This window comes from Bos indicus, chromosome 4 (assembly GCF_029378745.1).
Source record: "Bos indicus isolate NIAB-ARS_2022 breed Sahiwal x Tharparkar chromosome 4, NIAB-ARS_B.indTharparkar_mat_pri_1.0, whole genome shotgun sequence".
NCBI lineage: Eukaryota > Metazoa > Chordata > Mammalia > Artiodactyla > Bovidae > Bos > Bos indicus.
The window spans coordinates 94,528,434-94,555,260 of NC_091763.1; the positions used below are offsets into that span (position 1 = coordinate 94,528,434).

General features: G+C 41.7%; 1 protein-coding gene and 1 long non-coding RNA gene across 6 annotated transcripts in view; one reads left to right on the forward strand and one right to left on the reverse strand.

The window, feature by feature from the left end:
* The window catches only part of CEP41 (centrosomal protein 41), a 50,234-nt gene extending 36,016 nt beyond the window's left edge, over positions 1–14,218 (reverse strand). For 3 of the 5 annotated variants that reach the window (XM_019959087.2, XM_019959086.2, XM_019959085.2), the window contains exon 1: positions 14,089–14,218. In XM_019959087.2, the coding sequence (XP_019814646.1) occupies positions 14,089–14,121 (33 nt within the window). In that variant the 5' untranslated portion in view covers positions 14,122–14,218. The remainder of the gene's footprint in view (positions 1–14,088) is intronic. The other 2 variants (XM_019959089.2, XM_019959088.2) reach the window with 2 other exon arrangements.
* LOC139182761 (uncharacterized) lies at positions 13,158–14,493 on the forward strand. The gene is made up of 3 exons (XR_011566313.1): positions 13,158–13,392; positions 13,521–13,607; positions 14,288–14,493. It is a non-coding gene; the product is annotated as an uncharacterized lncRNA (long non-coding RNA).
* Positions 14,494–26,827: the final 12,334 nt, after the last annotated feature.

Below are 26,827 nucleotides of genomic sequence, written 5' to 3' on the forward strand. Positions count from 1 at the left end.
TAGCTTTGACTGGATGAACCTCTGTTGGCAAAATAATGTCTCTGCTTTTTAATACACTGTCTAGGTTGGTCATAGCTTTTCTTCCAAGGAGCAAGTGTCTTTTAATTTCATGGCTGCAAACACCATCTGCACTGATTTTGGAGCCCCCCCCAAAATAAAGTCTGCCACTGTTTCCATTGTTTCCCCATCTATTTGCCATGAAGTGATGAGACCATACGCCATGGTCTTCATTTTTTGAATGCTGACTATTAAGCCAGCTTTTTCTCTCTCCTCTTTTACTTGCATCAAGAGGCTCTTTAGTTCCTCTTCACCTTCTGCCATAAGGGTGGTGTCATCTCCATATCTGAGGTTGTTGATATTTCTCCCGGCAATCTTGATTCCAGCTTGTGCTTCATCCAGCCTGATATTTCTCATGATGTACTCTGCATATAAATTAAATAAGCAGGGTGACAATATATAGCCTTGATGTACTCTTTTTCCCAATTTGGAACCAGTCTGTTGTTCCATATCCAGTTCTAACTGTTGCTTCTTGACCTGTATACAGGTTTCACAGGAGGCAGGTCAGGTGGTCTGGTATTCCCATCTCTTTAAGAATTTTCCACAGTTTGTTGTGATCCACATAGTCAGTGGCTCTAGCACAGTCAATGAAGCAGAGGTTTTTCTGGTATTCTCTTGCTTTTTCAAGGATCCAATGGATGTTGGCAATTTGATCTATGGTTCCTCTGCCTTTTCTAAATCCAGCTTGAAGTTCATGGTTCATGTACTATTAAAGCCTAGCTTGGAGAATTTTGAGCACTGCTTTGCTAGCATGTGAGATGAGTGCAACTGTGCGATAGTTTGAACATTCTTTGGCATTGCCCTTCTTTGGGACTGGAATGAAAACTGACCTTTTCCAGTCCTGTGGCCACTGCTGAGTTTTCCAAATTTGCTGGCATATTGAATGCAGCACTGTCACAGCATCATCTTTTAGCTCAGTTGGAATTCCATCACCTCCACTAGCTTTGTTTGTAGTGATGCTTCCTAAGGCACACTTGACTTTGCACTCCAAGATGACTGGTTCTAGGTGAGTGATCACACCATTGTGGTTATCTGGATCATTAAGATCTTTTTTGTATAGTTCTTTTGTGTATTCTTGCCACCTTTTCTTAATATCTTCTGCTTCTGTTAGGTCCATACAGTTTTTGTCCTTTATTGTGAGGATTATATTATTATATTACTATTTAGTTTCTTAGAAGAGAACATTAGATTTTAAAACCTATATCATTTGCCCTTGAAAACATAGTTAAATTACAGCATGCCCTGTTGGGAGGACTGAAAAACAAATCCACATGTTAAAATACTTTTTCAAATGACTCACAAAGCATAAAAAATAGGGTATATATATATATATATATATATATATATATATATGTCTTACAGAATATCTATTAGTCAGAGTTTTTGATTTTGTAAACCAGGGAGAATTTTTTAAAATTGGGATACCTACAGAAAATTATCCACATTTAATTTTGACAAGGACATAAACAAAAACAAAGTAAAACCTCACAATTTCCATCTGCTATTTTAATATTAAAAAGAAAGAAAAAATCCTAGAATAAAAAGATCAGCTCTACAGTGTTATTAAAAAACTCATTGATATTGTCTGTGTTTTTCATTTCACCCCAGGCAAATAAAACCTTTGTCATGGACACTTGGCATGAGTACTCAGAGGTGGAACCCCCGAGCTTCTTTATCCTGAGACAGGTTGGAAAGCTCCATCTGATCAGCAACCCCGCTGTCGGTAAGAAAAAGTGACTCTAACGTCTAAGATGAAGACAGAGAAGATTCTTAAGTGAGAGACGGAAAATATTCAAAGACTGAAAAGAGGACTATAGGATGAGTTCCCCAGAGGGAGACGATACTGTGGCAAAACAAAATAAAACGAACAACAACAAAAACCCAGGGAAAATATGTGCCTGTTAAATTAAGTCAAGGAAAGCTAAAACTCGAATTTAGTTATCGCAGGCTAAGGGGTTTTCTTTTTTGTCTTTCCCTTTCTTTCTTCCCTTCACACGCTGTATTTTTATAGTTTCTATACACTGTTTCCTGTTTTTACTCTTGTTTTTCCCACTAGTTTCCTAGCAAAGCTTATTTTGAAAGATTCCAGGCTAGTTTCTGCTGAACCAGGGGGATTTGTCCATACCTCAGCCAACATAGCTAAGAAGTGAGGGTGTCTCTGGGGACCAGGTGTGGTGGCAGCAGAATGATGGGGGGAGAGAGTGTGGACAGCTGCAATGGCTGAGCCTTTCCCGCCCCCGGTTTTCCCTTACATAGACTAATGAGAAATCCATATGTTACAGGACAAAAATGTAGTGTTTCTTGCCCATTTTCCCATTTTGGTCCAAATCCTTGTTCCTGACTTTCTGGTACCAACCATAACATAAAACTCTCGTGTTCTAGCATATGCAGAACACAGTTTATGGAACTGCCAGACTTTTTTTCCTTAAAATCCTTGCTTTCAGGGTGACTGTTTCTTGACCTACTGACCAACTAGCTTCTTTTTTTCAATTACATAAACAGGATGGAATGGTGGAAAGTGAAAGAGCTGAGAAAAGCAGCTGTTTCAAGGAGGACTATTCATTCATTCGACAAAGGCTTATTGAGCACCAACCATTCATTCAGTCGACATCTACTGGGTGCCTACTAGGAGTAAACTGCCATGCTGAGGACACAGAGGTAACAAAACCCAGTCCTTGCCATCCAGCTCTCTCTGATGCTAGGATGTGAGACAAGTGAGCAGATGTCACACTGCACGATGAACAAGCAGAGGGAAGCAGGGGGTGTGTGCTAAGATTGGAACTACTTCCTGAGGAGTGACTTCTGAGCTGAAACCTGAGGGCTGAGGAAGTCAGTCAAGCTGAACTAGTAGTGGGAGCTGCAGGGTTCCTGGTAACCGTCAGACCTGCGGGACTATGGGCAGTATGGGGCCAAGTGGGGCTAGAGAGGGCGGGAGCAGAGCACAAAGGGCCTCGTACTCATGCTGAGAAACCTAGAGTTTATTCTGTAGATCACTATGGATCCTGTACATCAAAAGGGGCCATTTTGCTCCTCCAACTCACAGGGATATTTGTCAATGTCTGGACTGGGTGGTGGGTAAGTTACCAGCATCTAGTAACTAGAGGCCAGGGATGCTGTTAAATATCCTACAACAACAGGAGGAACCCCCAACCCCCAGAAAGAATTAGCTGGCTCCAAATGTCGATCGTGCTTAAATTGAGGAACCCTGGTGTTGATGGGAGTAACTGAGGAAGGTTTAGGGAGAAGGGATGGGATCCTATTTCCATTTTAGGAAGATCACTCTGGCAGCACCCTGGAGAACTAATAGGATCATAGTCAAGAGTGGAGGTACAAAGATCAGGTAAGAGGTTGTGCTCAGAGAATCTGTGGTCCTAAGAAAGTGGCAGTAAAGGTGAGAGGCAGTTTTAAAAAGTCTTTAAGATATAAAATCTTTAAAACTGACCAGTATAACAGGGGAAGGGCAGTGATTGTCATTGTCGTTCAGCTGCTCAGTCGTGTCCGACTCCTCGTGACCCGTGGATGGTAGCCCACCAGGCTCCTTTGTCCATGGAATTTTCCAGGCAAGAATACTGGAATGGGTTGTCTTGGACTGCAAAGTGATCCAACCAGTCCACCCTAAAGGAGATCAGTCCTGGGTGTTCATTGGAAGGACTGATGTTGAAGCTGAAACTCCAATACTTTGGCCACCTGATGTGAAGAGCTGCCTCATTTGAAAAGACCCTGATGCTGGGAGGGATTGGGGACAGAAGGAGAAGGGCACGACAGAGGATGAGATGGTTGGATGGCATCACCGACTCGATGGACATGGTTTGGGTAGACTCCGGGAGTTGGTGATGGACAGGGAGGCCTGGTGTGCTGCAGTTCATGGGGTTGCAAAGAGTCAGACACGACTGAGCGACTGAACTGAACTGAAAGGACCTTCCCGACTCAGGGATTGAACCTGTGTCTCTTGCATCTCCTGCAATGGCAGGCAGATTCTTTTCCACTGTGCCATCTGGCAAGCCCAAAGGACAGTGATACCATTCCCCCAAAAAAGGACTTAAGGAAGAAGCATATATTGGAAAACATTATGTATTCTGTTTGGGGCATTTTGAAAATGAGGTATCTGTGGGTTATCCAAAATGGAAGTGGCAAGCTGGATATCTAGGGGGTCTGCAGACCAAGAGAGATTTCTGAACTAGAAAAAACAAGATTTGGGGGTTGTCAGCATGCAGGCAGCAGGGGAAGCCATGGGAATGACAGAATCACCACTGGAGAATGTACAGGCTGAGGGGGAAAAATCCCCAACGTTTATGGTCAGGTGCAGAAAAGCACTGTGGGTGAAACTTGCAAGAGGCCACAAGAAAGTGGGTCATGAGAATTAAAGAGGAGTTTCAGGAAGAAGGGAATGGTCAACAGCGATTGATGCTGTCAAGTCAGAGAACAGGAGATCAAATATGAACAAGTGAACAAGAATGCAGGTCAAGGAAGAGAAAACAGAAAAGTGCATTTGGACTGAATGAACCAACAGTGGTTGATGACCCTGCTGGGTGCCGTTACGGTAAACTGACACCAAGAAAAGCGAAAAAGCAAGTTAAGTGTATGAGAAGGGAGCATAGTAGCCAGTTGGGTCTTTTTTTTTTTTTCCTTCAGAGTCGCTAAGGAGTAGTTTTTGTTGTCTGAAGGAAGGAGAGGTTCGAGGATGTTTATAAACAAATGGGCTGAATAAAAGGCTGAAAATGAGGCGAGAAGTTATGAAAACGAGGGAGTAGGAGAAGATGAGGCCCAGAGCCCAGGCGGAACGTGCAGCTTTGGAAATATATTTAAGATAATGAAATAAGGGGACTTGCCTGGTGGTCCAGTGGTTGAGACTGCGTGCTTTCAATGCAGGGGGGTGGGTTTGATCCCTGGTTGGGGGAAAAAGGATCCCACAGGCCCTGTGGTGCAGCCAATAAGTAATGAAATAAGATAGGTGGTCATGATGAAGGTTCAACGGGAGGGAGGAGGGAGAAAGTTGAGAAAGTTCATGTTTGTGGTATTAGTACAGGCTCTTTGAAAGCAACCAAAAGTGTCAGAGGCCCTTTGAGGGCTTACATCTCTAGGGAGGGTCGAAAGAAAATACCCTCAACTAGATAGATAGCAGATAGATAGATAGATACCCTGCCTAGATAGCAGGTAGTCAGCTATCTAGTTTAACTTCTAGTCAGCTTTCAAGACCCAGCACAAGCACATCTTCCAGGAAGATTCCTCCTCTGGGGAGTGCAGCCAGATAGAAATCTCTTCCCTGCCTAGACTGTCACAGCACTTTGTACCGTTTACACCCCTCACTGCCTGCACTGGGACAGAGGCTCTACCTGTGTACCTGGTACAGGGCCTTGCGCCAGCGTGAGAGGAGTTAAGTACTGCCAGATGCATGGAGGTGGTCCTGAGACCTGAGCCACATGCAGTGTGAGTGCTAGTGCCCTGTGGGCAGCACTGACATCAAGGGCTGGAGGAACCTGGAACAGAGAGAGCTCTCACACTGGGGGTGACACAGGAGACTGAATGGAAGAAATGGCACTGGAGCTGTGTTTCAAGGGTTGAACTTCTGTGGATAACAAAATGGGGAAAACGGATGGAAAAAGTATTCTAAGTGGAAGAAATTATAATAGCAAGGACACTTTTAAAAGCATGTTTGCATGAGTGCTAAGTCACTTCAGTCGTGTCTGATTCTTTGCTACCCTATGGACTGCAGCACGCCAGGCACCTCTGTCTATGGGATTCTCCAGGCAAGAATACTGGAGTGGGTTGCAATACCCTCCTCCAGGGGATCTTCCCAACACAGGGATCGAACCCGAGTCTCTTATGTTTCCTGCATTGGCAGGTGGGTTCTTTACCACTAGCACCACCTGGGAAGCCCCAAAAGCATGTTGAGAGAACAGCAAACTGTTCTATTTGCTGGAGAAGACCCAACGATAATAAAGGTAATTGCTGCTAACATTTACTGAGCACTTAACTGTGTTGTCAGGCACTCAGCTAAGCATTTCTCCCCATTCTCTCCTTTAATCCTCACAACCACCACTAAAGTAGATACTAGTGTTAGCCTCATTCTACATATTAGGAAACGGGAATAAAGAGGTGAAGTGACTTTCTGAGGTTAGCTGGTAAGAGTGATAGAACCTGGAATTAAACTGGACAGTCTGGCTCTAGAACGTGAACTCTTACTCTACTGCACAGCCTCATTCAGGCAGCGGTTCTGAATATGGGGTCCATGGATGGAACTTAGGAGGTCCATGAGTCCCATGAATCTGTATGTAAAAACTTCGAGTGTATGTGCATTTTTCTAGGGGAAGCGTCCTTGATTTTCACCAAATTTTCAAAGGGGTCTATCACCAAATGGTTAAGAATCACAGGTATATAGAATCCTATGCCGTAAGGTTGGACATGGATACAGAAGCACCAGGTGGAAACCCCTGAATTTACAATAGCAAGGTCTGAGGGTCTGGACTAGCCCTGGAGATGATGGAAGATATCAGAAACACTGAAATATGAGCCAGACAATCAAAGGAGTATTTTGGCAGATCACTATTACATGCAAGGTAAGACCATGTATTTGTGAATACATGGATGTTGGGGAAGAAGGGAAAAGAATGAGATGTCAACAGTGGGGTTTTTCTGCAGGAAAATCACTAAAAAAAATGAGGGAGATTGTCTGAATCACAGGTCACTCAAAAACGAATAAGCTTTTCTGACTTCCCACTTCTTTTCAAATGAAATTCACAAGGTTGTTCACATTAAAATGACAATGTATGATTTACAATTAAGGACTTAAAAAAAATTCCATTACATATTTTGTTCAGAATTTCTCTACTTATCTCATTTGCATAAAGAGAAAATCAATAAAATGAAGGCACTAGGTATCAATTTTAAAAGAGATTTTTTTTTTTAATCGGAGTTTTAATCTGGTCCAATTCTGCTGATCTTAAACACCAGCCTGGACCCACGTTGCATGTGCAGCAGCCCTTACTCTGCCAGCAGCTACCACCTGTGGTAGACTGTATTTTTCAAGATGGCCACAACAGGATTTCCCAGCCCACTTACGCTGTGATGTTGACACTCCTCCCAATGAGGGGTGGGGACCTATGTTCTTTCTCCTTGAATTTGGGTGGGCATGTGACTGATGGAGGTGATGCCACAGGACTTCTGAGCTGGATCATAAAAGACAACACAGCTTTCACCTGGTTCTTCTGAGACACTTGTTCTTGGGACCCAGCTCACACCACAGGGAAGGCCAAGTCACATGGAAAAGGTCGTATGTAGGTGGCATGGCTGACAGCACCAGCTGAGGTCCCAGCAACAGACTATATCAGCAATCTGATGTGAAAAAAGCCTTCAGGATAACTTTAGACCCAGTTTCTGTCTGTCTGCAAAACCACATGAGAGAGCCCAAGTAATTGCCAAGTTGAACCTAGTCAGCCTCTAGAACTTGACCAATAATAATATCAAGTTATTACATCTCCTACACACTCTCTCTCTTCTGGGGGCTTTATGTCCTTACAATAGTATCCTTTTAATGAGGTTTTTACTGAGGTTTTGGAAGGGAGTGCATTTGTTCAATACACTGTCTTCACCCAGTAGGTCATGATCCTACCTTCTTCAGTTTGTTGTTGTTCTAAGCCACTAAATACTGAGAAAACTCATGACAAACCAACAGATAATTGGAACGCCATCTCACCCTTTTTACTTTCTAGCTAACCTCCTTGTTTTATTTATATTTTTTGGCTGTGCCATGCAGCATGTGGGATCTTAATTCCCTGACCAGGGATTGAACCTGTGCAGAATGCAGGAATGAACCTTGCAGTTGAAGTGCAGAATCTTAACCACTGGCCTGCCAGGGAAGTCCCTCTAGCTATGCTCCTTGTTGGTGGGGGGGACCCCTAAACTAAGTAACTGCATCTTACTCTTCCATCCGTTGCCATGTGGCCACTGTCCGCATCATTCTACTATGGTTCCTGGAGGAGCTAGCCAATGTCAGAGATCCCCTACTGCTAAATATAAGCTACTTTTCAGCCTCTAACTCACATGACCTTTCTGCACAGTGTTATATAGTCCCATCTTCTTCAGTTTTCACTTGACTTCAATAATGGCTCTCTCCTGATTCTCCAATGACTCATGGATCCTTCTCTTAGCCATTTAAACACTGTCTTCCCTAGGATTCCATCTTCTTAATCTGTAAGTTCTCTGTGGGCCATTTAGCCTTAATTCTATTTACATGCTTCTAATTTCCAAATAGTGAACTCTAGCCTTGACTTCTTGGAGAAGGCAATGGCACCCCACTCCAGTACTCTTGCCTGGAAAATCCCATGGACGGAGGAGCCTGGTAGGCTGCAGTCCATGGGGTCGCTAAGAGTCAGACACGACTGAGTGACTTCACTTTCACTTTTCATATTCATGCACTGGAGACGGAAATGGTAACCCACTCCAGTATTCTTGCCTGGAGAATCCCAGGGACAGAGGAGCCTAGTGGGTTGCCATCTATGGGGTCGCACAGAGTTGGACACAACTGAAGTGACTTAGCAGCAGCAGCAGCAGCAGCAGCCTTGACTTCTCCCAGCTGAGATATATTCATTTACTCACTTAACAAATATTTAAAGAACAATTGTGTGCCAGGCAGTGGCACAGTACAGACAAGATCCCTATCATTTCTTGTAGATGTGCCAGAAATAGACAAGCAAATAAAATAATTACAGATCATGACCTACTGGGTGAAGATAGCATATTAAACAAATGCACTTCCTTCCAAAACCTCAGTAAAAACCTCATTAAAAGGATATTATTTTAAGGACATAAAACCCCCCAAAGAGAGAGCGAGTGTAGGAGAAATGATAACATGTGTTTTTAGAAGTCTAGGAAGCCCATCAACAAGTGAAAATTACTTGATATACTCAAGAAAATTGAAGGGAAAGCCAAGAAAAGTTCTTAAAAGGCCCAGAAATTGATAGCTCCAGGCACCTCCAGAAGTAAAAGGCTGAAATAAGCAAAATTGGTTGAAATTTGAATAAGAAGCTAGTGGATCTTCAAAACCTTTTCATTCTGTGCCACTGGGTGACTGCCCTTCCCTCACCACAGCAGCTATCCATAGAGTTATTTCTTGAAAAGGGTTTTTGGACTTGGGGCGGGATGGTTTCCAGACATAGGGAAAGGCTATCATTACTGAAAATAGGGATATTAAGTGACTGGTGCATACTCATGTTGAAATTTAGCCCCTAACTTTAATTTCTCCAGCAACTCAACTAGGCTTCTACTCTCAGGCTTCCCTGGTAGCTCAGATGGTAAAGAATCTGTCTGCAATAGAGGAAAACCGGGTTCAATCCCTGGGTTGGGAAGATCTCCTGGAAAAGAGAATGGCTACCCACTCCAGTATTCTTGCCTGTAGAATTCCATGGAGAGAGGAGCCTGGAGGGCTACAGTCCATGGGGCTGCAAAGAGTCGGACACAGCTGAACAACATTAAGTGTACAAAAGAATTGTCTTAAAAAATGTATATATGTTAATTAAAAAATACTTTTTTGCTAAAATATGCTAACCATCATCTGAGCTTTAAGCAAGTTGTAGTAGTAACTCAAAGATCACAGAACATCATAACAAACATTAATAAACAGTTTGAAATAATTGTGATAATTACCAAAATGTGACACGGAGACATGAAGTGAGCAAACGCTGTTGGGAAAATGATGCCAAAAGACTTGCTTGATACAGAATTGCACAAACCTTCAATTTCTGAAAATGCAGTATCTGCTAAATGCAATAAAACAAAATACACCTGTACGAATACACATAGTAGCATCATTCATAATAGTCCGAAAATGGAAACAACGAAAGCGTCCATCAATAAAAGAATGCATGAAAAAAAATGTGGCATATCCATGCAAAAGAATATTACTTAGTAATAAAAAGAAATTAAATATCAAAGCATAATACAACATGCATGAGCTTTTAAAACATTATGAAAGATGCTAGTCACATAAGACATTTTGCATAATTCAATTTACATGAAACGTAGAGAACAGGCAAATCCACAGAGACAGAAACAGACAGGAGAGGATTAAGGAGTGATAGCTAGAGGTACGAAGAAGGCAATGGCACCCCACTCCAGTACTCTTGCCTGGAAAATCCCATGGATGGAGGAGCCTGGTAGGCTGCAGTCCATGGGGTCACCAAGAGCCGGACACGACTGAGAGACTTCACTTTCCCTTTTCACTTTCATGCATTGGAGAAGGAAATGGCAACCCACTCCAGTGTTCTTGCCTGGAGAATCCCAGGGATGGGGGAGCCTGGTGGGCTGCTGTCTATGGGGTCGTACTGAAGTGACTTAGCAGCAGCAGCAGCAGCTAGAGGTTACAAAATTTATTTTGGGGGTGATGAAAATGCTCTGAAATTGGTTTCTGTGATGACTGCACAACTCTGTGCAGATACTGTTGTTGTTTAGTTGCTAAGTTGTGTCCAACTTTTTCCGACCCTATGGACTGTAGCCCGCCAGGCTCCTCTGTCCATGGGATTTCCCAGGCAAGAAAACTGGAGAGGGTTGCCAATTCCTACTTCAAGGTATCTTCCTTACCCAGGGATTAAACCTGCATCTCCTGCATTGGCAGGTGACTTCTTTACCACTCAGCCATCTGGGAAGCCCCAGTATCAGTTAGGAAAATGCAAATTAAGACCTGTCCGACTCTTTGCGACCCCATGGACTGTAGCCTACCAGGTTCCTCCGTCCAATGGATTTTCCAGGCAATAATATTGGAGTGGGTTGCCATTTCCTTCTCCAGGAGATCTTCCCGACCCAGGGATTTAAGCCGGGTCTCCTGCATTGTAGGCAGACGCCTTACTGTCTAAGCCACCAGGGAAGTCATCACTACACACCTATTAAAACAACTAAAATAAAAAATGCTTCTAATACTCAATGTTGCCAAGAATGTAAAAACACTGGATTTCTCAAACACTAGGGCTGGGAATGCAAAATGCTACACCCGCTCTGGAAAACTGGTTTGGCAGTTTCTTAAAAAACTTAACAGATGGGACTTTCCGGTGCTTCAGTGGCTAAGACTGTGCTCCCAATGCAGGGTTTAATCCTTGGTCAGCGAACTAGATTCCACATACTGCAACTAGGAGTTTGAATGCTGAAACTAAAAGATCCTGCATTCCACATGCCACAACGAAGACCTTGCACAGCCATATAAATATTTTAAAAAGAAACACACCTAAATATAAGCTTACCATACCACCCAGCAACTGCACTCTTGAGCATCTATCCCAGAGAAATGAAAAGTAACATCCACACAAAGAACTGTACCCCAAAGTTCATATCTCTGTTCTGTTTGTTGCCCAAACAGAAAACAACCAAAATATCCTACAATAGTTTAATGGTTAAACAAACTGGTATACAACCACAGAATACTAATCAGCAATAAAAACGAATGAACTATTGCTACAGGCAACAACATGAATGTGTCTTAACAGTACTATTTTGAGTGAAAAAAGCGAGTCTTAAAAGGTCACAAACTGTACGATTTCCATTTACGTAACATTTTCAAAATTACAGAAATAAGAGGCCACATTAATGGTTGCCAGGGGTTAGGATGGTGAGGAGGAAAGTGGGTGTGACTAGCAATGAGTAGCTTGAGGGAGAGATTTGTGGCGATGGAATAGTTCTCTACCTTGATTGTAAATCAACACTCATGCAAATCTTGATTATATTAAATCTACACATGTGATAAAATAGCTCCAAACTACACACATATTGTACAAATGTCAAATTTCTGCTTTTCATATTGTACTATATTTACATAAAATATAATCATTGAGGGAAACTGGGTATAGGGTACATGGGGTCACTTTGTACTATTTTGGAAACTTCCTGTGAATTTATTTAAAAATAAAGGTTTTTTTAAAAGGACATTAGAGCTCAAATCAGAGTTCTTAAGAATTAACAACATGATGGCAGAAATTAAAAACTCAATAGAAAGACTGGAGGATAAAGTTACATCTTCCAAAGAGAACAAGAAAACAAAGCTGTAGAAAATAGGAGATAAAATTTAAGAAAATTAGGGAACCAGTCATATAGAAGCAATATCAGAATAATGAATTCAAGAGAGGATGGAGAAAATGGAGGACGTGAGTCAACAACAATTTTTAAAAATGTTTACAGAATAGAAAGACATGAGTTTCTGGTGCCTCTCCCCCCAAAAAGTGAGAACAAACACTATCAAGAAATATCTTTGTGAAACATCATAATGCTGGTCACAAAGAGAAGATTCTATGAGCTTCCAGAAAGGAACACTCAAGTGGCATACAAAGGAACAGAATGGTTTTGAACGCTCCACAACAAAAAGTGAATGCTTATTAGACAACGATGCAATGTTTCCAATAGACTGATGATTTCTAACCAAGAATTCCATACCTAACTAAGCTCTCAGGCAAATAAACATGAAGGTAAAATAAAATTTTTAGATATGCCTAATGTTGTAGACATAAATTTAAAATATTTATTTCCTATGCAATCTTTCTTAAGAAAACAACTGGCAGTTGTGCTCCATGAAAACAAGCGAGTAAGCTGAACATCTTTATCCAGGACACAAATACGCAACCATAGAGGGCATCCCTGTTTCTCTACCCCTACACTTGTAAGACTATTCATCCTCTTTCTCCCATATTTCTGATCTCATTAATGGCATCAGCACTAATGAGTAGCCCAAGCTCAAAGTCATCCATCACACTCTCATTTCTCAGAGTTAATCATTAAGTCAAGATTATTTTATCCCCTAAGTATTTCTCTCTGACCCTAGTTCCACAGCCTTACTTGAGCTCTGTATCATAACAACCACCTAACCCCAATCTCCCTAGCCCCAGTCCTAGCCCCCTCAAATCCATTGTCTGCAGTGTGATTACAACTACCACCTAAAACACGCAACTGATCATGGCACTGGGCTGCTTAAAACCCCAAAGCTTCTCAAATTCTGACCAGCAGTCAGCAGGCCTTGGTCAAAGTGTTACTCTTCACACCAACCTTCCCTACATCCATGGTAGACATTACAATGGATCATGGCACTCCCCTGCAGAGCCTAAATTCAACCTTTCTCAACAAAGGTGCAACTTTCTCAACAAAACTCATAGACATCCATCATGAGATCAAACAAGCTGCAACTCCAGTTTGTTACACTGGCAAGGCACAGAGGCCCTGCCTCTCTACGAGGTGCTGTCTACCTGAGCGTTTCACATCTCCCTAACTTGGCTCCGGCGGTCCTCTCTGCCTGGGATGTTTCTTCATCTGCCTAGTAATTTGAGACTTCGGATCATCTCCAGGCTACTTCTCTCATTCCCTCAGGTGAGCCCTAGCTTTCTTCTCTGCTCTCCTAACATCTATTCTCCAAACACATTGAACTCAAATTGTTTATAAGTCTTCCTCACTAGACTTAATAAACAGGCCTTGTCTGATTCTCTTTGTATTTCTAGCACCCCCTGCACAGTAGGAATCCAGTAAACATTTGTTGCCGTGAAATGACCCCATATGCAGAGGGCAACTGAGTGTGAAACTGCCAAGTAAGTAAAAGGTCTTAATCGAGGAGGAGGTAAAATTTATGTCATATTTTGCGTCCTTTCCAATTAGCTTAGTCTACTTATTCCTGCTCTTTCTGTATCCCCATAATCAGAAATGATGGTTCCTTTGATTTGGTTCCTTTAGTGTTTTGGGCTTCATCCTGATGTTACTTATTTTTTTAGCTGCCATTCTTAGACTGTAAGCCCTCTGAGGGAAAGGATTGTGTCTTCATGCACTTCGCTTCTTTTGGCGACAAACACAATGAGCCTGTGCGGGATGGTGGCCTATGGGCCGCAGGATAAGGGTCAGGCATTTCATTCCCCCCAGACCCGCCCCACCTCCCTCCCCCTCCAGACCCCTCCTCACACCGCCGCTTCCCGCCTTCCGGACGGCGGAAGTCGCTGGCTACTCTTCCCCGCCCACGTGGAGCCTTTTCCGGTGCGCCCGCCTCCTCCGATTCTCCGATCCGGACCTGGCCCTCACCTCAGGATTCCCAATGTGCCTCCGGACAGACATATTTGCTCCAACCGACCACGCCCGGGGTTCTAGCCTCACCGGTAGCCTCTAACCCTAGCTTCCTACCCCCACAACCCCCGCTCAGCCGCCTCCCTACAACCTCTTCTCCGATTGGCCTGCTTTCCCCTGCCAGCCAATGGATGCCCTGTTTACTCTCTCATTGCAGGGTCAAGGGAGAGTGAGACGCTGCTCAATGGTTGCCAAGGGCAACGCGGGACGCCGGCTGGCGAGGCTCTTTGTGCTCTCGCCTGGGCCTGCAGACTCCAGCCTCCGCGCGGGATGAGGGACGCGGGGGGAGGGGAAGCTGCAGACAGCGCGTGGGCGGCTGCGGAGAGTCGAGGGGGGGAGGGGCTCGAAAGCGTGGAAAAAGCAAGTGTTTCTAGCTAAGGTGGAAGCACAAACACCGCGCAGGGCCGCCCCCCTTTAGGGCTCTTTTAGCCAAACATCTGGATACTTCTTCCACAATAAAGGATAGTTATGGGACATGGTTGTTCAGCAGGGATGAGAATCTGTAGTTTATTTTCAGGTTAAGTTAATATGCAAATTGTGCAAAATATCATGTGGAAATACAGGCATTATTGTTGCTTTAAAAGCTTTTAACTAGCAACAGAACGGCAGCCTTAATTGCAAAGCACACACATCATTCTGTGAGTCTTCATTCATTTAACAAATATTTAATAAGCACCTTATGAGAAAAGCTGCAGAAGGTTTTGTGGAGGATGGGAGGATGACTAAGACCCAGTCCCGTTGTCATGGAAACCATTGTGACTCCTGCCATCAGCCACCACCTGTTCTTATTCCAGATCTGAAAATTAAGTCCTAGCACCTTTACAAAACAATCACACACACAGTTTGACTTGGCTCCAAAATGTCCCACCAAATCCATCAAAATTATTATTTCCTTTTACACGGGGGGGAACAAACACAGTAACCCTTTGTCCTTTGCTTTAAGTTGTTTTTCCAGGAATGGAGAAAGGTTACCCTGAACTGTTCATACTGGCTAGCTCTCTGCTTGTGAATAATAGCATACATCTGAGCTGTTTCAGGGTCTGGGCAGATGACCCATTCAACAACATGGTGTGACATGCCCTTGTCCTTTCAGACTCCTTAGCAACCCACCCTTCCAGTCAAATCTTGAGTCGTATTGTCACTCAGAGCTGCTTGATCTCCAGGATCTTAAACTGGCCACAGCTGTCTTCTTGCACGTTCATGCCTCCTGAGTTTTAACTTCCTTGTTATCTCAAATCCTTCCACTATTTGCAATTACCAGTTTTTCTCCCCTCCACTAAAATAAGGAAGAGTTTAGAGACTCCACTGGAGGTGGGAGTATATTTAGAAGCTTTTGCATAGCAAGCAGAGGCTTCTGGACACATTACAACTTAGATGTTTACCTGGTGCAGTGGGGGTGGTGTGGTGATAGATATTATGGGTAGAATAAACAGGAGAAGGGAAAGCAGAGAGGGAAATAATAAGGGACTAAACTACGGGGTTGTGAGAAAGAGGAAAAGAGATTTAAAGACATGAGAAGAGGTAAGGAGTGCAAGAGATAGGAAGGAATCAAGGATGGTTATCATTTCTATACCTTGGAGACTGAATGGATAATAGTGATAATGCATTAATCAAGTTAAAGTACAACGGATGTCAAGAAATCAAAAGAACAGAAAGTACAAGACCCAGTAGCTCATCCAAGTTGGAAGCTCAACTTCCATTTATCAGTGTTTGGACTCACTTCTCTGTATGGTTGGCTCCCCTGTGTTGCAGAGGGAATGGGAATATCAGGTTTCTTTGCCTCAGCAGTCGTGGTTGTCAAATTCGGGCTGCATATAAAGCAATCAGAGATATTACAGAAATGTGGCTTCTCAGGTCCAATTGTCAGAGATGCTGACTCTTTGTGTCTGGGGTAGAAATGTAGGAATCTGTAATTTAAATGCGTCTTCCCCCACTCCCACCCCTGAGTCTGATGCACAGGGTCCAAGGGCCACACCTTGAGAGACTAAAAGAGCCTCCTATTAATATTTCCTTCCATTTTGCCTCAGTGGAATTTTTGGAAAGGTTAAAGCTATAAATCAAAAGTTTTTAACATCATGAGTTTCTCTTTAGGATTTCTTTTGGGTCCTGCTATAGCAAAACTGCTTCAAAATTAAAGCAAGGTGCTATCTGCAATATGAAAAGTAGGTAAATCACACAACATAGTAATTCATAGAAGAAAAGCATTTGATAAACTGTGAAGAAATATCCAACTAGTAGGGAAAGAAATAAAAAATAAAACAATTAGATCTCGTTTTTTGACTAACAAATAGAAAAAGTTTTGTTTTCTCTTCTTTTAATGATAAATGCTAAGTGTTGGCTAACAATTTGTGAGACAAGCGTGCTCGTACATTGTGAGTGTGAATACAAAGAAGTGAAAAGTAATTCAAGAGTGGGTATCAAAAAAGCCCTCTAATTTTAATATGCTGAGAATTCTTCCTGAGGAAATAATCAGAGAGCTGCACAAACATTACACCCACAAATGTTCACTGGAATCTTATTTTAAATGATGAAAAACTGAAACAACCTAATTGATCATTAGTTTAAAAATGATTAAAATAAATAATGGCATATCCATAATGAGTAATATTATGGAACCATTAAAAAATATGTTTCAGGGAATAATGAAGGCAATGGAGAACTAACTGTTCCTGACAGAGGAAATGGAAAGAGCTGGAAACAATTTTTTAGTTAATAGACTCCTGATTTGTGTGGAGAAAAACATAGGTATTCACATATACAAAAAAATCTGAGCAAAAAATATTTAAAATGTAAACCATCTCTAGATTATGGAATACAGTTATTTATTTTATTCTTTACACTTTGTGCATTTTGCAAATCTGCTTCAGGGACTGTGAATTAATTTTATATCTTAATAAAAACCATTCTCTCCATAAGAAGCAAAAAACTTAATTCTGACTTCGGCCTGAAAATTGTCTCTGGTCTTTGTCTGGGCCAATTTAGAGCTGAACTGAATTCTACGCAATTCTGCTCTCTGAAGAGCTATAGCTCTCCCGTTCTTGGCAGTAAAAGACTCTCTAGGCACTTGAGTAAGATCCTTGCAATCAGAGTCATGATTGCTAAGAGGTTCAAGCTTTGTTTGTAAGAGAAGAAGTTCTGATTCTTTTCTTTAAAAGTTCTTACTTTCACTGATTAACTTATTTTTCATGAAGTTAGAAGTGCTCTTGTGAACTTCCATTTGTTGGATGTCTTCTTTTTAACCCTGTATATGTTCCAAAAAGCTTTTGGTCTCTACAGAGTCGATGTGAGCCCCAGGTAGGTAAGTGTTGCTGGTTTAGGGCTACTTACTGTCTTAGGCACTCCTGTGCTTGGTCAGTCCCCTCCACCCAGCCTCCTCTCCCCAACAACTAGATGGGTATTTGCGTACCAAGCAGACTGGCCCTCTCTGAGCTAAAACCTTCTGGACCCCTTTATGCCAAATCCATCCTCTCCTTCAGTCTCATGCCATTAGCTCTCCATCTCCAGCTCTCAGCCCAGTTTCCTGCTCAGAGCCCAGCATCCTCCCCTCAGACCTGTCTCATGACAATGTTTCTGGGATCTGGGCCTTGGCTCCCTTCCTTGGCTTCATTTACCTTCATTCCCTAAATGATGTGCACTTCCAGATGTTAAGGAACTAATTCTTTCCAATCCAGTCCAGTCCTGGGTTCCTTCCCTGAGCCCCCAGAAATGAAACTATCCCTGAGGCAGTGAACCATCCATCCATTGGCCGCCCCCACGCCCATCCGCCGGGCACCCCCCCACCCCCACCCCCGGAATGAGGTCTCTACAGTTCTGGTAACAGTTTGATGTCGTTCTTACCCGGTGGTGGAATGTACCGAGGAAGGAGCACATTAACCATTGATTGAAGAGCTGACCCTTGCCCTTCTCCAGCTTACGACACAGTTAAATTGCTTTATCTGGGCCCAAAGACCTCCAGCATCCATGCAGCCCCTTCCAGGGGAGTAATTCCTACCTCCCAGAATTTCTTTGGCTACATTGCTCACTGGTGAAACAAAAAAATTGGCATGCTGGTTCCTTACCTGATCGGATTGGCATTCCCACGTGTACAGTTTTGCAGCCACTTCTGAGAGCCACATGAGTCTCTTACACTATATACTACACTATAGCATTTCCTCCCAGGGAGATCCAAGACCTTCTTTACCACTTGTGAGCCTAGCACATTTAGTTGTCATATGTCATGTTTTGCTTCTGGGATTTGCATAGAACAATGCTTTGCCATGGAACCAGTTCCAAGTGGACTCTGAGCAGCCAACATGGGTCTCAGAATGGTCTGCCCCAAGGTGATAGAGGAGAAGTCAGTGTTTTGGAGTTAACTGTGTCACTCTGGGCACAATGGTCAGCTGGAGAGCTTGTGCCCCATAAAAATCCAGTAAAAGTGGCTCAAGTGTGTCATATGGTCCCATTTCTCAAAATAATCTAGAAACCTGGATTCTCATGTGAAATCTACAGGCCACTAATTCACAACCCCTGTGCTAGACTCTGTAAATATAATTCCTGTGCTTCTTGGTTTTTAAATAATCAAGATCATACCCAAGGTAAAAACAAACAAACATTGGTGGAAGCCCTGCTTCTATTTAGGATGGAGGAAGCAGCAAAGGACATCACTCACATCTTAACAATAAGAAAAAAATGAATAATCTACAAAATCATGTTTTCTTAAATCCTTCAGAGTGCTGAGATCACAAGGTAGCCAAATAACCAAATTTCAAGAAGTGACAAGTTCTACTGAGGAGAGGAGGGACACACAGACTGCTTTATGTTTGGCAGACCACCGGAGAAAAGGTGATGGCCATAGAAGTGGGCAAGAAAAAATCAGCTACAATCTTCACTAATTCCTAAAGGCTGAGTTTAGCCTAGCAGATCAGTGTAGAATAACCGGGAACCTGTGTTTGTTAATTTTATGCATCAATTTGACTAGGCGTGATACCCAGATATTTGGCCAAACACTATTCCGGATGTTTCTGAAGAGGTTTTGTTTTGTTTTTTAATTTACATAGCATTTAAATCAATAGGCTTTGAATAAAGCAGATTGCCCTTTATATGTGGATGGGCCATATCCAATCAGTTGAAGATCTTAAAAGACTGAGGTCCCTGGAGGAAATGGGAATTCTGTCAGCAGACAGCTTTTAGATGTGAGGTATAGAATCAGCTCTCCTCTGGGGCTTTTGCCTGTCAGCCTACCCTACAGATTTTGGACTTGCCAGCTTCCATAATTGTGACAGCCTCCATGTATATCTGAGAGAGAGAAAATAAATCTTATTTATATTTAAATATATAAATATACATTTGTATCTATATGTATTTATACTGACTTTGTTTCTCTGGAGAACCCTGACTAGCACAGAGTCCCAGACACAAGGAGAGTTTCTGTTCACTTGCAAAATCTTCTCCATGGGTGGTTAATAGGTGCTCCTGAGGAAGACTGGGGGCAGGACAGGAGATCAGAGGGAGCCCCCTTGGAGGTATAGGTTTGTAGAGGTAACTGGCTGCTGCTGGGAATAGGCACAAACCACCACCAGGGTCCATGTCATCTGACCCTTCTTTATTAAAGCAAAAAAGCTTTAAGCCACAGAAGGAGAGGCAGTAGACCCTCCTGCCCCCAGGGTCATCAGGAGAGAGGTTGAATCAAAGACCATCTGCAGATGGGGGATGGCAGGAAATCATTTCTCACTCACAGGAGCTGAGTGGACATCTATTGTTTCAGGAGGAAGTATAGAAGCAGAAGCTGTTTGTTCCTGGGGCAGTGCAGGGAGGGTGGGAGAAATCATGGAAACCTCGGGTCCAAGAACCTACACCAACGTAAAACAGAGGTAGACAACCACTGGGAGAGAAACACATGCTTCTCTCCTGCTCAAACCCCACCAAAGACACAAGGCAGAGCTTGGCTATCATGGGAGATGTGGGGAAGGAGGGTAGGAACATTAAGAAGGTCCCGCTCCCCAGGCGCAGATGCATAGGCCTTATCTGAGACTGGACCAGGAGAATCAGGGACCACCACCTGCTTCCAGCACGGTCTGGTAACAAGCAGCCTGTTGCTGAGGTGGAGACAAGACTGTGAGAGAAAATCCTCCAGCAATCCTTACTCCATACTAAGCACAAGGCAATGGCACTTGCTGCTACACCAAGGGTAATGATAGTGACAACTAAATCAAACCAGCTCAACTACTGCCTGGGAGAAGGCACTGGCGACACACTCCAGTACTCTTGCCTGGAAAGTCCCATGGACAGAAGAGCCTGGTAGACTGCAGTCCATGGGGTTGCTAAGAGTCGGACACGACTGACGTGACTTAGCAGCAGCAGCAGCAACTGCTGCCTACATCAACTCAGTTCAGTTCAGTCTCTCAGTCGTGTCCGACTCTTTGCGACCCCATGAACTGCAGCACGCCAGGCCTCCCTGTCCGTCACCAACTCCCAGAGTTCACCCAAACCCATGTGCATTGAGTCGGTGATGCCATCCAACCATCTTATCCTCTGTCGTCCCCTTCTCCTCCTAACCTCAATCTTTCCCAGCTCAACTCAAGCCCCATAATAATTGCCTAACAGAAGAAACATGACTCTTTCCAGGCATAAACACTATTTGCCTCCATCTCTATTGGCTTCTGCACATAATGTCCAGCATTTGATAACAAATTATGACAATACAAAAAGGGAAAAATGAGAGCAAGAGGGGAAGCCTTATCATCAAGAGATAAAGCTATCAACAGAACCAGATCTCAGCAATAAGGGCCTATCAGATAGAAACTTCTAAATGTCTACGACTAATACATTAAAGATCTAGTGCAAAAGGCAGAAAACATGAATGAACATATGGGAAATTTTGTAGCTAGATGGAAACTCTAAAAAGTAAATGTGAGAGATAAAAAATACAATAGCAAAGATCAAGAATTCTTGTAATAGAATCATCAGCAGACTAGATAACTGGAAGACAGTACATTAGAAATTATCCAAAGTGAAACACAAGGAGAAAAAAGTGGGGGAAGAGGGCACAAAAGTGAGAATTTTAAAACTGTAGGACAGGAAATTCCCTGGCGTCCAGTGATTAGGACTTGATGCTTTCACTGCCAGTGCCTGGGTTCAGTCCCTGGTCAGGAAACTAATCCCACAAAAAATGGCCAAAATGGCCAAAAAAAAAAAAAAAGGAAAAACTGTGAAACTGTGGGACAATATCAAGGAGAAGGTAGAGAATGGGGCAATAGAAATATTTAAAGATATAATGAATTTTCCAAATTTTCCAAGAATTTTCCAAAATTAATGACATACAACAAACTACAGATCCAAGAGGCACAGAGAATCTCAAGCAGCATAAACACAACCAAACCAAAACAAAGTCACATCTACCGATACAATCATATGTCATTTTGTATGTGCTTTACTAATACTGCAATTTTTACAAACTAAAGTTTTGTGGCAGCCTTACATTGAACAAGTGTATTTTCAATTTTTCCAACAGCATTTGTTTACTTCATGTTTCTGTGTCACATTTTGGTAATTCTCACAATATTTCAAACTTGTTTCAAACAAATTATATTTGTTATGATGATCTGTGATCATTGATCTTTGATATTACTACTACAACTTGTGAAAAGCTCAGATGATGATTAGCCTTTTTTAGCAATACAGGATTTTGAAATTAAGGTACATATATATATATATATAGGTTTTAGACATAATGCTATTGTACAGTTAGTAGTCCACAGTATAGTGTAAGCATAACTTTTATATGCACTGGGAAACCAAAAAATGCATGTGACTAGTTGTATTGCAATGTTCACTTTATTGTGGTGAATTCTATGCTCAGTGTAAATATCTGCTGAAAATGAAGATGATAAAGACTTTTTCCAGACACCAAAAATTGAACGAACCCATTGCTAATAAACCTGTATTACACAAAAAGTTAAAGAAAGTTCTTTGGCAGAAAGAGTATGATCCTAGTGGAAATTTGGACATACGTAAGTGAAGAGTAATGGAAATGACAAAATGAGGATAAATATAAAAGACATTTTTAAATATTTATTCTATTTGAAAGAAAATTTACTAAGTACAAATAGTAACAAGGTATTATGGGAATTATAACATACAGAATTAAAATATATAACAATGGCACAAAGGTTAGGAGAGGAAATTGAGATGTACTGTTGTAATGGTCTTAAACTAAACGTGGAGTGGTATGTTATTTCAAGGTAGACTATAATAAGTTTAGGATGCATATTGCAAACACTTACAAAGTCATAAACAACAAGATTAATAAAATACTGCTACTCCAAAGAAGGCAGAAAAAAAAAGAATTAATAATAAATGGAACAAATAGGATACAAAGAGCAAGATATTAAGTTTCAATCCAAGCACGTGTGTGTGTGCATGTTAAGTTGCTTCAGTCATGTCCAACTCTCCGTGACCCTATGGACTGTAGCCCACCATGCTCCTCTGTCCATGGGCTTCTCTAGGCAAGAATACTGGAGTGTGTTGGCATTTCCTTATCCAGGGGATCTTCCCGATCAGGGATCGAACCTGTGTCTCCTGCGACTCCTGCATTGCAGATGTATTATTTTACCACTGAGCCACCCAGGAAGCCCAATCCAAGCATATCAATAGTTAAAACAAATATAAATAATTCTACACCAGGAGTCAGTAAACTATGGCCCTCAGCTCAAGCCTAGCCTGCTGCCTGTTTTTGTAAAATAAGTTTCATTAGAACACAGTCATGCCCATGAATTTATCCATTACCTATGGCTTCCTTCTCACTATAATGGCAGAGTCAAGCATTTGCAACAGAGACTGGATGACTTTCAAACCTAAAATACTTACTATCTGGCCTTTTGCAGAAAATATTTTCAAACAAACCCCTGCAATAAACACCCCAAATATCAATAAATGGTAAAGACTATTATATTGGCTAAAGAAAACCATCTATTTGTTATCTACAAGAAATATACTTTAAATATAAAACTACTCATTGGTTAAATGTAAATGGATAGAAAAAACTATACCATGTAAACACTAATCAAAGGAAAGCTGGACAAGGGAAAGGAAAGTCTGTTCAACAAATGGTGCCTTAGTGGGGAGGAATAAATTAGGAGGTTGGGGTTAACATACACATTACTATATATAAAGTAGATATATATGTAATATATATATATATATATAAAGTAGATATATGTGATCAATAAGGATCTACTTTGTAGCACGGGGAACTCTACTCAATACTCTGTAATAACCTGTATGGGAAAAGAATCTGAAAGAGTAGATATGTGTATATTTATAACTGCATCGCTTTGCTGCACACCTAAAATTAACCCAACATTGTAAATCAACTATATTCTAAAGTAATATTTTTAAATTGTGCTGGGAAAACTGGATATTCACATGTAAAATAACAAAGTTAAACCTTATACCATATACAAAAATTATCTCAAAATGTATCAAAGACTTAAATACAAGAGCTAAAACTATAAAACTGTTAGAAGAAAACATAGGGAGAAATCTTTATAACATTGGACTTGGCAATGATTTCTGAGCCAAGAGCTCAGGCAACAAAAGAAAAAATACTTAACTGATCTTCATCAAGACTAAAACATTTATACTTTAAAGGACACTGTAGACAGAATGAAAAGATAAGCTACAGAAAGGAAGAAAATATTTGCAGGAAAAAAAATTATTGCATAATCAGAATCATGAATCTGATAAGAGATTAATATCTGGAATGTATGAAGAACTCTTAAAAATTAACACCAGCAACAACAAAAGAAAGAAACAGCCAAAATTTAGAAAGGGCAAAGACTTAAATAGACATTTCTGCAAAGAAAATACTCAAATGACCAGTAAGAACATGAAAAGATATTCAACATCATTAGTCATTAGAGACAAGCAAATTAAAACTAAAATAAGATACCGCTTGATAACCAGTAGGATGGCTAGGATTATTTAAAAAATGGAAAACAAGTGTTGGTGAGGATGTGGATTGTAATGCTTATGCATTGCTAGTGGGAAGGTAAAATGATGCATCTCCTATGTAAAAATACTTGTGTATGTGTATTCAGTAGTTCAGTCGTGTCCAACTCTTTGCAACCCTATAGAATTGTAACACTCCAGAATCCTCTGTCCATGGAATTTTTCCTGGCAAGAATAATGGAATGGGATGCCTTTTCCTCCTCCAGGGGAATCTTCCCAACCCCAGAGATCAAACCCGTGTCTCCTGAGTCTCCTGCATTGCAGATAGATTCTTTACTACCAAGCCACTGGAGAAGTCCATGAAAAAATAGTTGATGGTTCTTCAAAAACATAGACATAGAATTACCATGTGACTCAGCAATTCCACTCCTAGGCATATACCTGAAAGAGTTGAAAACGGGACCCAAACAGATATTTGTATACTAGTGTTCATATTTGCATTATTCATTATTATTTGGCATATTAGCCAAAAGGTAGAAACAACCCAAGTCTCTATCAACTGATGAATAAACAAAATATGCTATATATGTATATATATATGTAATATATACTTTAAAATTTTAAAATGGTAAGCTTTCTGTTATATATACTTTATCACAATGAAAACAAAATAACAGGTTGGACTGGCTATATTAATTTTACACCAAGGAGACTTTAGAACCCTTCAGTGATTTTCCAGAGTCTTATGACCAGATCTTATTCTTTAGATGACACATAAGACCTTTGAAATTCTGTTCTCTGCCTATCATTTCAGCCCAATCTCTTACCATATAGAATGGCTTCAAGTGGGCCATGTTATCTCTTGCCCCTGAGTCTTTGTGCTGGCTATTCTTTCTGTTCGGAAAATCCTATTTTCACTCTTCACTCTCCCTTTAGGATAAAATTCATCTCTTCCTGGCAGCCTTCCCTGACTAACTTCTACCCTCATCTCAGACGTTGGGGAGTGCTTTTTTTATTTATTTCTTTGGGCTCCAGGTCTTTGCGGTGACATGCAGGATCTTTGTGGCAGCATGTGGGATCATTTTCCTTTTTTTTAGTTGTAACATGGGAACTCTTAGTTGCAGCATGTAGAATCTAGTTCCCTGACCTGGGATTGAACCCGGGCACCCTGCTTTGGAAGCGTGGAGTCTTAACCACTAGACCACCAGGAAGTCCCTGGGAAGTGGTTTTTCAAAATGCTTCCATGGAACTCTTCCATGGTAGACACACCGTGTCTACCATGCTGAGCTGTGATGGATGATTCCGTGCCTGCCTCCTTCACTACCTTATCAGCTCCTTGAAGGCAGGAATGTAGTTCTTTGTATTTCCAGTGCCTGATACGTTGCCTGGCATATAGTAGGCACACAATAAATATTTGTCAAAGGAATGAAATTCTGTGACAGTGTTCATGAAGGCACTTGGGAGATCAAACCATAGGAAAACTTCCCCTTTATCATACTGGTCATTTTTAACCTTTTTTTCTGCTGTCTATTATATCTGTACATAGGGCACAGTTGTAAAGTATCGTCCAAAATGGTAAATAATATTAGCATTTGATTGTTGAACTAGTGAAATCCACACAAAATGAATGTGAATAAATGTCTGCAAATGTCATCCTAAGAAACAGGATGCAGCAGCTCCTGGAAATTTAATCAAGGCATGATGGAATGTGGAGCAAAGCTGTAACCTAATCAATGGCCTTAACAGCTGAAAAAGGAATATGTGAGCAGAAGAGGGGTCTGTAGGGAGTGCTGAAAAGTGGAGCCAAGGAACAAACATTTGTCATGATGTCTCCAGCCCTGTCAAGGGAAAGAGTTGTTTTTTGACCATTTGACACAAATATGCAGTCCACTCTATATCCCTATGGATGCCACAGAGCTCATCCAATTCCCTCCCTTTGTTCTGATTTCATGCTCACAAACAACCTCTTGATTATAATTTGGCTTTCCATGTAGATTTTCCAACAGGAGAGAATACGCTGACCAGTCAGCATGAACATCTGGTCTCTTTGGCAAGGAGCGTCCTCTTTGTATATGAACACATTGCATTGGTGTTCTGGTTTATACATCAGTCAGTTCATACACCCTGGGGGCTGCGGAGGTGCTCATTCTCCAAGCTCTTGTGAGATTGCCTGCGAGGTCCTGTTCCCCTTTGCTTGCATCCTGCCTTGGCATGAGCTGAGGACAAAGTATCACAAGTCAGCCACTGCTTCTCCAGGTTTGAGCCCTTCTTGTTCAGACTTACATCTTCCCTGTAGAAGAAAAGGGCTTTTGGATCCACAACTTAAGCTGCTGCTCAGGGTCTTTCATCAGAACTTTCTCTCCTCTTCAAACTTTTGGCCTCTGCTGATGATACAGTTCTCATCTTTCCATACCATGATTCCTTGCCAGTGTGTTTATTTATCTTAATAATCATTTCCAAAGGCCTGAGATTAGGCAAAATAATTTCAAGAGAACATGGTTAGAATTGATATGAGTCTGGCGAGGACTTACCCTGTAAAACTCAGGCACAATTAGCATGGAAGATACAAATGGATTCCAGCCTCTACTTGGTTGTTATTCTTGTTGAAATGGATGCTTGGACAATTTCTATAGGCCTAAGGCCACAACTAATGGGTGTTCTGTGGGGTGTTTTGAGTTCTAGAAAAAGTTAGGGGCTAAATTAATGGAGCTGCTGAGAGGAAATGCCAAATGGATCTACACTAGGCTGGAGAGAGACCTTGAATACATAT